This window comes from Gymnogyps californianus, chromosome 15 (genome assembly GCF_018139145.2).
Source record: "Gymnogyps californianus isolate 813 chromosome 15, ASM1813914v2, whole genome shotgun sequence".
Taxonomy (NCBI): Eukaryota; Metazoa; Chordata; class Aves; order Accipitriformes; family Cathartidae; genus Gymnogyps; species Gymnogyps californianus.
The window spans coordinates 12739271-12754754 of NC_059485.1; the positions used below are offsets into that span (position 1 = coordinate 12739271).

Below are 15484 nucleotides of genomic sequence, written 5' to 3' on the forward strand. Positions count from 1 at the left end.
GCCCGCTTCCCCCCCCAAATGTGAGATGAAAAATATGAAAAATATGTCTTTTAAAAATCACTTTAAAAACTCTTGTTGACATAAAGTATGTACAATCATCACTAAGTGTGGGGGAAAAAAAAACAATAATAAGACTGGGTTTGAGTATACTCAAACAAAAATCTAGTGGAAGACAGTAGCTAACAAATATGTTTACAAAAATAACATTTACTCTAGTAGCCATCACAGAATTTTGAGAGCGCATCTTTTCCCCATTACTGTTCTTGGTAATTTTTTTCCTCTGAATACGAAGATTTATTTCTGTACACCTCCAAGTAACCGAAAATAAGGGACAACATATTATAAATGCTAATCACACACAGGGTACTGCAATCAAGCAGAAGCATGCTTGCTCCTAAAAGTTATTTTCCTGTAAACACAAGACTACTGATTACCAGGCAGAGGGACTCCGTACTGCAGCATCATTTTCTTGAATTGTCTCAAGACTGTCATGCTGCACTTCTGACAATATTTTTTTTTATTATTTAAATACCTTGATTGTATTTTTTTTTAAACAGATACCAAGTTGTTAAATACAAATCTAGCATTTGCTCCTACCAGGCAGGTGTATTTTAAAAATATTTCAAACCAGTACTTCTAAATCTAATGGAGAAAAGATCACTATCACAAGTAAAACATTAAATAATTAACTATTGGCAAACAAGCAAAACAGCCCAATTAAGCTCTTTCACATTACCACCAATAAATACAAGATTTGAACACCATACACACTACAGATGAGTTATGCCACTAAGTCCAGAAAAAATCTTGCCTCCTGATGATATTCAGGAACAAGTGGATGTTGGCATTTAAAAGGAGTATCTGCTGGAATTTCTTATAAAAGATGTGATTTCCTCTCAGACGCTTATCAAGTTTCAAGCGTAGTGAACATAATCCATTTTCTTGTACCATGTGTGCTAGTACTCATCAACTTAGTAGTGTAGGCTAGTGAAAAAATTTAGTTGTCAGAATATCATGAAACTTTCACACTCATCTAGGTGTTTTATGACCACCTGGAAAATGCTCAAGACTAGTGTTTACTAGCACCTACAGTGATGCAGGAAGACAAAACCAGATATGATATTCTCTTCTGCAAAGCATAAACCTCAAATGACTAGCTATTTTTGCTCAAACTGCATTTTTTTTTTAACATAAGTGTACATATAATTCTTTCATATTTGTGTGCGCACATGTATAAAAAGCATTTAAATAGATGCCTTTAAAAAGATATTTTGGTCTCTTAAATGCATTATAAAAATATTAGAGAAGTATATAGGAAAATAAGCTGTCATTTCAGTTTATCTAAAACCCACATGATTCTGCAGCAAATGAGAAGCGTAAAAGCTTCATTTTCAGCTTGTAATGAGTATCTGGATTTTAACACTGGCATAAAGTTCAGACAGATCAGTTTTCAAATCATTAAATCCAATTCACTGATGTTTGCTTTGCCATTATGAATAACAATGTCAAAAGTTAAACACCTTCTTACAGAAAGCATCTAGCTGTGGCATTACAGAGAGAAAAAAATTGAACCATGTTGTTTATTAAGCTGTATATAAATAAACTTCAGCATCTGAGGGATGACAACATTGAACTGGAGAAGCACTAGACTGATTATGTTATTTTGCTGTTACTGTACTCTGACACCAGAGGGAAAGGCTCTGTGCGAGAGAAGTCACACTTGCCAAATCTCTCAACTGGACAGAATCTGTAATGAATTCCTGAATATGACAATCCAGAGAGCAAATCAGAAAAACTTCTGGGGAGAAAACTTTCCCGAGAGGAAGTATCTGCAGAAGCATGAGGAATGACAAAGACCTTTTTTACATTCAGGTCTTCGTAACAGGACAGTAGCCTGGGAACAGTTAAATTTTTTTCAGGAAAAGTATGCTTGTCTTGCTCTGAAATAATCTCTTTTTAAGCCAATACCTCACTTCGCAACAAATCAAGCATCTACCTAGGTGTTCCAACAAAGTACATTTAGTTGAAATTAGAGGACATGTCTCTGGTCATACACCTGCACCACATTTTGGCTTAGTCTCTTTTCTTCAAACATGACAATATATTTAGGAATGAGACAGACAAACCCCAAACATCAGTACTTTGGAAAGAAAACGAAACAAAAATCTCTTTTAGCATACTTAACATACTCTTGAAATTAAGTTATTTTAAAATATTCGTAAGAATTAAAAGCTAAAAATTTTAGTGTTATCTCTTACTAAACTATAGAAGGAAGATTTCATTTGCCTAGGCAGTTTATGTTCAAATTAAATGCTACTTATGCAAATAAATTGAACTAAGTTTCATTTTTCTGACTATAGTGTACTGTTTATGTTCACTGAACAGACCTGCAAAGTAACCGGATAAGGACTCAAAAGATAAGTTATATTCCTTGGAAGATGTTTAATAGAAGAAAAATTTATATGCCCTATGATAAAACCTCTTATCAACATCTGCAAATACCTGTTTGGGGGGACTAAAGAAGATGAAGCCAGTGGTATCCAATAACAAGATGAGAAGCACTGAGCACAAATTGAAATACAGGAAATTACACAAAAACATTGGAGGAAAAAAACCCAACAAAAACCCACAAACCTTTTTTTTTATTGTGAAGGTAGTCAAACACTGAAACAAGTTGCCCAGCGATGCTGCGAAATCTCCATCCTTGACGATATGCAAAACCTGACTGGTGAGGGCCCTGGGCAACTGGCTCTAGCTGACCCTGTTTTTAGCAGGGGGGTTAGACTCAATGATCTCCTGAGGTTCTTTCCAACCTCAATTATTCTATGATTTTCCTCAAATCTTATTAAAATAATGTTGACCATGATGGTCTTTATAAAGCCTATATATTTGGTAGAGACAGTGAACAAGGAGCCTTAACTATATTGTTACTTTTTCAGTGGGTTTTAAATGTATCATCATTCACCTCTTGGCCATGGCATTTAAAACATTATCACTAACAGAAACAGCAGCCCGAAACCAAGCACTGAGGCTGTTCATTTGAGCTGCCAGTGAACTTCACACAAACAGTGAGCTGCTGAATAAGATTAAAGAAGCCACCTACATGAGACACCTACAAACTCACATGCAGTCTAAGGCAGGCAGTTATCACATAATAACGCGAGTGCTTCAAAACTATTTACAGTAAAAAACAATACTGAAAAGTAACAGTATATATCATTCTGGTGGCAGCATACCCAGCAATACGGAATGAACCTGCTGTGGAACACCTGACTCATTTCTAAACATACAGTCATATATAGCACTGACAACCTTGGAACTACACTGAAAGGTTTACAATGAACATATGTGCTTCTTCACAAGAAACTTTAACCTTTCTCATCAAGCTCCCATAAAACACCAGCATTACATTCAGGGAAAAAAAAAAAAGCCATTTTGATAAGGTGAGTTTTGCAGGATTTTTCAAAATCAAAACAGTAGCTGAAATAATTACTGGATCTTGTTAACCTCTACTCCTTCTTGACACTATATGTATACAAATGAGTATAACCACTGGAGGCGTATTAATGTTCAGAAAAATTTAAAAAGCATTGTAATAATATAGATTGAGGAAAATTTGTTAGATCGAAAATATCTCCAAAGTAATAATTAAAAAAAGACACACAATTATAATTTTTTGGGTCATGTTTTGCCAACTGCTAAGTCTCCTCCCAAGATATGGCACCTATGCAACAGCATGTATCCCATATGGTTTATGCCAAAATGCTGATATTCTCTTGTCTCTCTTTCTTGGGCAATGGACGGACTTGAACTGGAAACTATGTCTTTATGCTACCACACACACTAGAACTTCATCACTGTACTACCTCAATTCAGTTAGTTTAAGTAACAATAGCAGTAATAAGCAGTTTAGAAAGTCTTACCAACTGAAATACATAAACTGATGCACATGTAAATGGGGAACTTCACTCAAAGGCCCCAACGAATGCAGAGCATTTGCTAGTAGCCTTAAAAAATGTTAAAAATAAAAATAAAAACCACAAAACAACTCTGATGAGTTTGAACAAAGAGTATGCAGTGTTGTAGATGGGAAGAAGCGATGGAGGGAAAAAGGTAAACATCCCAAGGAAAAGGTTAAAAAAACCCCAAAACAACAGAACCAACCAGGGAAAAAACAGCTAACACCAACCCCGTGATCATGGAGACTCAGCAAGTGACTTGGTAAAACTAAATAGTATCTATTTGCTGCGAGGATCAGATCCAAATATCTGTATCTGTGCTACACAGTATTATTTTAGCAATTTACTGACAAGAAAAGCTCCTCCCAAGGAAACACGTGAAACATGATCATATTTTGTGGACACAGATACCAGTGCCACTTCTTTGGAACAGGCCTAACACCTGTGAACTTGATTTGAAGATGAAGTAAGCCTATGCCTTTCTAGCTAAGCAGGAAAGAAAAGTCTTTTGAAGCCGACATATGAAACTCCACTTCAGGCACTGATTGTTCAAGACAGATTCTGACTCAAAGACAAGATATGAGAAAACTCAACAGGAAGGGCTTTTTACAGCCTTTTTCAGTTTATTTCAGTTTTTGGTAATAGGCTAGAACTCTGTTCAAAATTTTGAGATCCCAGACCAACTGACTCATTCCCTCTTCAGATACAGGCTGTTTTCACTAATAGTGGGGTAAGCGATGTGTTTAACTGAACTTCTGTAACTCTGCCAGCTGTAGAAAATTTTGTTTACTAATCAATGCTGGAGTATATGGAAAGAGTCATGCTTTGAAAAATCTAGGGCTGTAATTACATATTGTGGTCCCAAAATAAAGACTAAAACCTCCTGTGAAAAGATCAGAAAGCAGTGAATACACTAAGGCACAGAACTGCCATCGTTATGTGGATACTCGGTATTTAAACTTAAATATGTAACAACAGCACACACATGGAACAGATACAACTGTAATACTCTTCAAGTGTGTAACACTTCTTACTACAATTTGTGCTGTTTATAAAGTCTGTTATCTGCACTAGATGTTTACTAAACAGTATCTCAGGACTGCACCTGGAGCTACCAAAACATCTCTGCAAAAGGTTCAGGTTTAACTCTGATGTAATCTATAACAGCTTACCATCTGTCCACAGAATATAAACACATACACATATATTTGTGCATTCAGACATTTTGAAAGTCCTATATCGATCCTTCTGTCTTCTGATTTACGTCATACTGAAAACTGGTTTGGTAGTTAACACCTAGTTGGTAAAAAAGCAGTGATCTTAATACTTAATTAAAAATTTTAATTTAAAAAAAAATCAGCTCAAGCTAACCACTAAATTTCTAAAATAGATTATCTGGGGAGAAAAAAAATCCTCTTTTCAACCATTCCAATAACAGGAACACACAATGAGCAGCAGGGATGCATAACACATTATCTAGTTTTGAGTGACATGTCCCCTTCCAGGAGAAGCAGTTTAGAGAGGTTTCTTCTGTAAAAACAAACTCAGTGGCTGAAGTCTACACTAATGAGAATTTGGTTTTCTCCTCCAAATAAAGATGGATCTGCTGTCCCAAATTATGTGTGTGTAATAAATCATAATTGCTATTTTCAGTGAGTTCCTGGTTTGGTAATCAAAGAGCTACCAGTATATGGCAATATGCTTAATTCAAACTGTATTACAAAAAAATTAAAGTGAGTGTGGCCTGGCAGATTTTTATCTACAAGATGATTTCTAAGCACTATTCCACATTTTTGAGTCTTTTTGCTTTTATACTGCAATTGTGAGACTTCTTGAATGCTTTCCTAACATATCAGGTGATAGACAATGTAGTTAAAAATATTCATTGTAGAATAGTCTGCAGATTAAAAAGACAAGCTAGAAATCACTAGCTAGAAATCTATGAACTCTTCTAAAAAAGAGCACTGGGAAAGTACAACTTAGCAAAGGTGTTGGGAGGACTATCAGGCAATACTTTAGGAATAAAACAAAACTGGTTAATTCATATGAAACTATTTCGGTTCTCTCCTGGGATGTACTACAGTCATGTGGGCATCTCTGCTGCCTTCCATTAAGAAAGTGAAAAAGCACAGGTAAGTAGTCACTTGAAAAAGCACCTCCAGTTCTTTAAATGAATCAAAGCTAAATAAGTATTCAGTCAATCCCAATGTTGTCCTTTATTTGAAATACCGCCATTTACCTTCTCAAACAGCCTAATGCTGACTCAAAAGAGAATTCTAATCTTCCTATCACAAAAAAATGGTTTTTTAACTTTAATTTTTTATTTTGAACTCGAGTTTATGTTTATTGTAGTGGAAAAGATAAAGGCTTCAGAAAATTAAGATGTGAGTTATCACATAAATTATAGAAAAATAAAAGATTCTCATATAAAGGTTTCTTCTCATATAAGGGTCTCTAGAGCACCAGCACATAAGCTCCATGGGTAGGGCAATGGAACCTGTTTTTCTTCTCTACTTATATATGCACATGCGCAAACACATATGAATGTATATACATACTAACAAATAATAGCCCACCAGTACCCTTTTGGGTCCTTGAAATACCCTCTCCTGTGGCAGTCTATGCCAAGAATGCATGAAGCCTCTGGGCCAGTCACAATGGGGTGCTTTTGCCACTCATTCCCAGTTAGGCTCACTTCGGCCTCCAATACAGTTAGCTGTTGGGATGTCCCGTCGCTCCAGAAATACAAATGGGTTCTGCCCCTTTATAGCTTTATGGCATTAGGGTACACTGCACACCAGTGTCCACTAGAGCCTTATACTCCTCTGGATCTGATGTGCCAGGCCATCGAATCCACACAGTCCAATAAACCCGGTTGCCCCCTTCCTCCACCTGGCTGGAGGTAGGGCCCCTCTAGTACTGGTCATAGTATTTGTTACTCACTTCTTGTAAATATGAATTAGAAGTGCCTTTATCAAGATCAGAAATAAGATCAGCCCTTCAACTCTGTCTGGGGAACTGCCCACCGGAAACTGGAGCAGCAATTTTCCTGAAAGAATCCCCTTTTGTGATTGGTTTTCCTTGCAACTCACATTGCCTTGCCTCTAGGGTCGAGGCAGATTTTCCATCCCAATTCCTCATGTCCTCTCTGTGGTCTTGCAGGTAAAACCACAGGGTGGCCTGTGGTGTGTACCCACTATATCCTCTCTCTTGAGCAGAGGAATGCTCGCTCCTAATAGCTGAGATACTGGTCCGTACAGGTGGGGAGTAGGACATATCCTCTTTGAATTGCTGGAACTCCCGGGACAGTTTTTTGGACAGTTTCTCTGCAGCCAAGATGCAGGCCCATAAGGAGGAAGACATACTTTCTTTGCATTGCTGGAGTTGGCCAGCCAATCCATCCACCGTTTTTCCCTCTCTGTCTTCCCAGGTCATTACTGCCAATGAGTTGGCATACAACGATGGTGCGCTCCGTACAAACTTCTGCCACATGGTGTGTACACTTGACTTCATCTGGGTCCTTAGATAACTGCTCATTGTTCAGGTCATCATAAATCACCTCCAGCACAGCTAATTCCCTCAGGTACTGGATACCTCTCTCCATGGTGGTCCACTTGCCTGGGTGACATACAACATCTTCCTTGAAGGGATACCTTTCCTTCTTGCCTGACATGAGTCACCTCCAGAGACTGAGGACTTGTGCCCCTTTTCCAATCACTTTGTCAATGCCCCCTTCCCTAGAAAGGGATCCCAGCTGTTAGGCTTCCCTATCCTCTAATTTCAGGCTACTGGCCCCGTTATCACAGCGTCCGAGCAGCCAGGTGACAATGTGCTCACCTGGATGACGGCTGAAATCTTTTTGCACATCTCACAGGTCACGCAGGGATAGGGATCAGGTTACCACCTTGTTTATGAGTTCTGCCTCTTCTGCCTCCAGTTCTCGTGATGGCCCTGCTTCAGAGTAGTCTGCCTCGTCCACTTCTTCCCTTAGTAAGGGAAGAGTTTCTTCCTTTCCTAGATGACTTTCGCTTCCAACATTTCTTCTCGTGTATAGGGGTGACTGATACCAGCACGGGTTGGTTCTCTGGTTCAGTTGCAGTGCCTGTCACCGGGGTTGGAGTGGCCGCTGTGCCTGTCGCGCTGTCGTCAGATCCAGAGACCTTCTCTTCCCCTTGAGGGTACTGAATAGTGTTGAACAGGGCTCGGTAGGCATGGGCCAGGCCCCAGCATGTCGCAGTGATTTGTGTGTCTCTGGAATTGCCAGGGTGACAGCATACTTTTTCCAAATATTTTACTAGTTTTTCAGGATTCTGCTCTTGTTCAGTGGTGAAGTTCCAAAACATTGGAGGTGCCCACTGTCCTAGGTACTTGCCCATACTATCCCACACACCCTGCTGCTCATAACTATCCAGCCTCAGGGCAGATCTCTGGGTGGTATTCTTAAATAGTTGTTTAACTTTAAACAAGACCTGAAACACATTCAGGAGTAAGAGACATATCAACAGGAACATGCTGGTTTGAACATCCCAAGAATATTCAAAATTCTCAAGAGCTATTGTAACTAGGCTGGAGGAGAAGGGGAAGGAGAAAGGGATGGTAAAGGAGCAGGGGAAAGTGTCCCCCCTTGTCTTCTCCATAGATTGGTTCTCTGAGGAGAAAAGGTAAAGAGTGTAATTATTAATAGTTTCTGAGAGATGGGTCCTGAAGTATGGAGATGACAGCAATGCTGAGTACAGATACCAGGTTAGTCTCACAACCAGCAATTTTATCATATCATAAGCCAGTATTACAAATTACAACAAAATGATAACCTTAACCCAGTCCCCAGAGGCGATAAACAGGACAACAGGGAACACATACAGCAAGTAAGGTGTTATATAATGCAACTCTGAGAACAAGCGCAACAACTCAGAGCAAATAAACCAACATTGTGACCAGCAACTATTAAACTAATATAATGAATGCTTATAACAAATTTGTTTTAACACTCTGGTCAGATCTGTTATCATCTCAACCCTTTGGGCACCATGTCGGGCACCAAAAAGGACTATCGTGGTTTAACCTGGCAGGCAGCCAAACACCACACAGCTGTTCACTCACTCTACCCCCACCATGGGATGGGGAGAGAACTGAGGAAAAAAAAAAGTAAAATACTTGGGTTGAGATAAGGACAGTTTAATAGAACAGAAAAGGAAGGGATAACAATAATAATAATAATGATAAAAGAATTAGAATATACAAAGCAAGTGATGCACAATGCAATTGCTCACCACCTGCCAACCGATGCCCAGCTAGTTCCCGAGCAGCGGCCCCTGGCCAGCTTTCCCCCTAGCTTATATACTGAGCATGACGTCATACGGTATGGAATATTCCTTTGGCCAGTTTGGGTCAGCTGTCCTGGCTGTGTTTCCTCCCAACTTCTTGTGCCCTCCAGCCTACTCACTGGCAGGGCAGTGTGAGAAGCTGAAGAGTCCATGACCACTGCTTAGCAACAACTGAAACATCAGTGTGTTATCAATAGTATTCTCATCCTAAATCCAAAACACAGCACTGTACCAGCTACTAAGAAGAGAATTAACTCTGTCCCAGCCGAAACCAGGACACATGCACATGTATACATGTACCACATGACAACCAGTTCAGTACCATTGTTGCCTTAGTTCATATTGGTCAGTATAAATTTTTATTTTAAGTTAATGACTGTACGGTTAAGGACTATAATACGCCTTAAACCAGGAAATGAGTTTAAATCTAAAAAGGTGATGTTCTAAATCAACAGTACAATTTTAATTTAATACAACTTTGTAAAAAAACCTTTTTATAGTAGGCATTACATCTTTAAATTTTAGAATAGTTTATTCAGATTGAAGCAGATAATTTTCAGGCTAATAGATTTTTCTTTTTCTTTTTTTTTTTTTTTTTTTTTTACATCCTTTCTATATATAGACTCTTTTAACCATTTATATCCAGCATCCCACACCGGAAGAAAGAAGCAACCTTGGACACTATTAAATATACAGAGCATGAACTACTACTTTAGTAATTAATCTAGCATTATGGACATGTAACAAAAATTACAAACAATTATACATAACAGAGGGAAGTATTAATCATCTACGGTCTAAACTACATGTTCCAAGAAAAGGATACCTTGTATTCTGTGTAAAAGCAACGGCCTTAGAAATGAAAAGTCATAAAGACACCTGCAAGGAACTGCACAATACCTGTGGTGGAGTCCACTAAATTTTATTAGGAGAGCAATAAGCATTTCTCTAGACTAACAGATAAGCAAGGACAAAAGTGTTCTTTTTCTTTTTTTTGGGATGTGGGGAAGAGGAACAAATAACATTTGGAAACAGTATTTCAATCAGATCTACCTTTTGTTCAGTATGTTCTTAAAAAAAAACTAAGAACTACTTCATAATCACATTTCCAGTTAATTTAAGAAAAACACTTCTTTTTCAGTAGAAGCTGAATCATTATTTCATCTCACCCTCTGAAAGAGCCAACATTACAATAAATACCTAACTCATTTGAAACAGGAAACCAAGTTAATTTTATATTACTAATCCTTTAGCAAGTCAACAGTAACTAAATTCTGGATATTATTTTTTGCCTGACAACTAATAATTGCATAATGTAATTAACAACATCTTGTGCTGTTCATTCTCTTTGGGAAAGCGTTTTGGGAAAGACCAAAAGTGATCAGTTTGCATTAAGCTCATTCCACTTAATTCACCAAGACAAAACAATAGCAGTAGGAAGAGGACAGAATACAACTATTGAAGAACTCATTTTAGTAAGTATTTTCCCTGTACATTTTCTTAAATCTTTTAAATAATACAGAAATTCAACAAATGGGAATTGCGATGACTAAACTGTCAGTCTTCCACACCATTGGCCATGTAGGTACCAAAAATGCAAACATTGGACTGACATCTTGGTATCTTCTCATCTACTGTAGCCTAATAGTTATATTTACTTAGTAAAAGCCTGTCCATATCCTACAGCTTGTACATTTTTACAAGTTCAGTTAACTGCTTTGATAGCATTCTTTCCACATTTACAGATAAACGAGTTTATTCTCAAAACCTTTCACTGCTCTAAGCTGCATGGCTTAGACTTTATGCCAGAGGGAGTGTCCTCTGACATTCTCAGTATTGCAGACAAATATATTTTCTAAAAATTAAATTTAATAATTTTTAATAACAATTTTGAAATAATTTATTTATTCGTTTAAGGTTTAATCTGGATTTCATCCATAAAGCTACTGCACAGCAGCTCTGATATCACAAAACTTTTGCTTAGCTCACTTGATTTCAGTGTCTTCCCTTCACTCAGATAATTAATATTCCTGATGGACATGATGCACAAAAAGGTCTCTCAGATACTGGACATAATCCCACGACATCTACTAAAGCAACTAGGGCAACTGTTTTTTTAGTTGGAGTAAGATCAACAAGCACTTAAACATAGAGAATCACAAAAACTAACATCTGAAACATCAAGCATTTTTTTCCTCCTTTTGCAAGAAAAAGAACCTTCAAAAATTAAAACCCTAGCAAATACACACACTCTATTTTAGCAATCACATACCCTCTAAAGCTACGAATGGTACCTGCAAGTTCTTAATAAGGCAACTGCCTGAACAAAAGTTAATTACTTATCAGCTAACACCAATATATCAAATTCTTCTAGGTCTTGATTACAAGAAATGGAATTAATAGTATTTATATTATCACGCACTTTCTTTTCAATTCTAGCCTAAAAGCACACTTCTCTACATATTTTAAATCTTTAAACAAAAAGCAAATGTCTCTCACTATAGTAAGATTAACTTAAAACATGACCAGTTACTGTTTCTTAAACAATGTCAGTGCTGGAGACAGTAAAACTACAGCTTTATGATTTAGGCCAGAGTTACTCTGGAAGTTGTACTGTTTAGTAACTCATCAGGTCATCTAGAGATGTATATTTTGATGTTAAATGAACACAGGTATATTGAATTTGCAGACAAATAGCATACTTCATGATTCTATTCCTTTCAACTTTTTTGTTTCTTCAGTATGGAGAGTGCAATAGTATTCTATGATACTGCAGAAAGAAGGTACTTTGCCTTTACTTCATTATGAGTCCTACTTAATATCACAAGGTCCTTTCGGGCATTACAGACTGATTACCCTTGGGAATAGCTCAGCACCCTGTTCAGCTATGGGAATAAAAGCTTCCATATGCCAACTTTAAAATGACAGAAGAGATGTGAAGAAAAAGAACTCCAGGGGGGGGGGGGGGGGGGGGGGGGGGGGGGGGGGGGGGGGGGGGGGGAACACATGATGACAACCAAACTCCAGTATCAGTAAAACAGCACAGTGCAGCTGTTGGAGTAATTACCTCCAGTCTCTTAAAGTTCATGAATGGCTTAACTGTATTTTGAATAGGTGAAAGCAGAATAGAAGAAAATCCTCCTAGGATCAGTTCATTTAGAAAACTAACATACCAGGAAACCAGATGAAGGACTCTTAATACAGTCTCTTTAAAAAACAACCAACCAACCACAAGAAGTGTTCCAAATCCAGTAGAAGACAAACTTAATACAATCATACTTGGTAGTCAATTACACAAACAAGACAACTATTTGGGGTTTTTAACTTAAAAAAAAAAAAAGTCAGCAATTTTTCCATGTCATAGACTATTTGGGAAATTGAAGGACTACTTACTCAAGTCAAGAACATCATCCGTCTTAATCAGACCTTCCTCCCTTGTGAGCGGTAACTGAGTTTCTGGCTCATCTCGCAAGTGCAGTGATAGTGAACGGAGCATAAAGAAAACTCTGATTGCCTTGAGAAATTAAAAAAAGAATATTAAAATATTGCTGCACTCAATACTACGTATTTTAACAGAATCTTACAAACATATACTCGCTTTTACAACCCCTGAGTTTGTTGTCATGCAGTAAATCTACTTTTTAAATTGAGAAAGTAGAATGTAATTTCAAAGTTAGTTAAAAAAGGATATGAAAGAAGTTGAAACATGCTATTTGTTTTCAGTGAAGTAGAAGCAGCAGAGCTTTTATCCCACTGGCACACTTACACAGATTGTAACTGACAGGCAAATGATTACAGGAGTTGTTTAAGCAAAAACGACAATCTTGGATTTTTTTTTTTTTAATCATTATTTTAAGATTGATGGTATTTACAATACCTGTACACTACAGACAACTACACAACCAACCTTCAGAGACTCTCACATTTCGAACTTAAAACAGTAATAACTTTTCTGGCTGAGTCTAGCTAAGATGTCTACAAGTTTGAGAGAAAACAGGGGGGATTTTTGAGTTTTAATTTCTTGTGTTCATCAAAACTAACCATGTGCAATACAGTATTCCTGGAGTACTTCACCTATATTCTCAGAAGGTCTACATCAGGGCAAAGCATTCTGAAAGCTGCACCAGTCCCAAGGAACTTTCAATAGCTGCTCTGTGAAATTAATATTCTTGTTTTGATTTAGAAATTAATGACATATGGTATGCAAAGACTAGATAAAGTGCCAAAGAACAATCATCATTTTATTAGCCACATTTTGAAAGGCACCATTTATAATCCTTTTCCACTACAAGAACTGTATTTTCAGTATAGCAAATGAAAAATAATTTTTTATTACTTCTGGTGTTTTGTTTTTTAAAACAGTTTCCTACATAGTAATTCTGTGGCATACTGTAAATTAACTGCTGCCTTACAGTAGAAGCATTGAATTCATGGAACAGCTGCAGTGCCCAGGAGCTCCCAGATTGCAGGAAGTATTAGGAAAAATAAATCTAAACTGCTTTAAGGCAAAACCCTTCACCCCTCTATTTTTAAAATCAACAGAACTGTGGCTCCCATGAACCAGAAATGTGAGTGCTTGGCCAGCTATCATACTGGTGGTGCTTTCAGAAACTTCTGGCAGAACAGGGATGAAGAGAGGGAAGTCATGTATCTGGCTCTTCCATGAACTGACACCAGAGCAGATGAATTTGGTATGCTGTTGAAATCCAACAGGGCAATATGATTATTTGGAACAAAGAATGTCAAGGGTATCTAACAAAAATACGGTATTAACACTACCTTATGGATAAGACCAGAGTCATTTTATAATGGGAGATGATCTCTCCCGTTTAGGCAGATTGCATTCTAATGTATTGTGGATTTACTGAAATTAAATAGGATTACTATAAAGCAGTTTTACTACCAGATGCTTCAAGAAGAATTCATGGTATTGGGTTTAAAAGTTTCCAAATTCAATCGAAAACAGCAACATCCTTGCATTTTTGGTAAACCAAAGGTTAAACCCAACAGGTTGTTGTTTTTTTTTTTTTAATTCAAAGAGTAGCCATCACTCAGCCTGCTTTCACTTATTTTCCCCTCAATGCTCTTTCTCTCCTAGACAGAGCACTAATTTTCCTCTCATACATTCACTATAAAACTAATGTCACTCATCTCCAAACATGTAATCACATTTACTGCAGAATAATCTACAGGAGTAGGAAAGAAAATTAGAACTTTAGCCTTTGCGAGAAAAAAAAAAATAATCAAGAACATCAGATGAAAAGGGAACTATGCTGTGCTTCCTACAATACTGATAGCCCTCAGTTTGCTAGCAATGTCAATATAAACCCAAAAGCATGTCATTTGTGACTTCCTATAACATTTTATTAGATCCCAGTAAAACAGCAGAGCAGTTCAGTGGCCTAGAATTTTTTTCGGCTGACTTGCTTTCTTGGTTAAGTAGTAGCAAATATGAATTACTATCTACATTAAAGAACTACGCATTACGATGAGGTATACTTCGCGTTGATTCCTTCATTTATATACACATTTATGTGCAAAGAAATAGCAATTTGCAGGGAAACCTACCAGTATCTTACTACATTCCTATGAAATAGCATTTTCACAGGTAGTTCAAAACCTTCTCTTAAACTCCTGGCTTGCTATGTACTCCAAGGTGCGGAGCTCAAGACCCATACAGCTCATTACTTGCCAAATAAGCATGTAAATGAGTTTGCATTATTCTAGGTGACTGGTAAGCAGTACCATCTTTAGGACTATAGAAATCAGAAGGAAGAGATGCAACCAACAGGCAGTAACTGGACTATCAACAATTCAAAAGAGCATCTGATTCTGGGCAGAAGGCTTGATCAAGCAGTAGTAGCTGATTTCAGAAAGCAGCCTAACAACTCCTGGTCATTTTAATGTTTTAAGTCAGAGGGGTTGGCTGTCTGGATTTTGGAGATGTGCCTTTGATAACTTGAGAGATACCCAATTTCTGAGAGCTCCTCCTAAAGTTGTTAAGAGGAAAAGAATTGCCACTTAGAGGGACTTTCTATAGTAAAAGAAGAAGTGAGAGCCTAAAAAGATCTGATCTCTAACAGCTAAGAACTCATGATATAATCAAAGTACGGGACTTCTTCACTTGCTAGTGAAATAAAACTTCAAGAACTTTTTTAGAATCATGGCATGGGATGCTCAGAATGCAATCACTATCCATAC

The 15484-nt window shown here is 37.5% G+C and overlaps 1 protein-coding gene across 4 annotated transcripts in view; it reads right to left on the reverse strand.

Moving 5' to 3' along the window:
• The window catches only part of CLEC16A (C-type lectin domain containing 16A), a 93782-nt gene that overhangs the window by 36064 nt on the left and 42234 nt on the right, over positions 1-15484 (reverse strand). For all 4 annotated transcript variants that reach the window (XM_050905879.1, XM_050905881.1, XM_050905877.1 and 1 more), the window contains one exon: positions 12677-12797. In XM_050905879.1, the coding sequence (XP_050761836.1) occupies positions 12677-12797 (121 nt within the window). The remainder of the gene's footprint in view (positions 1-12676; positions 12798-15484) is intronic.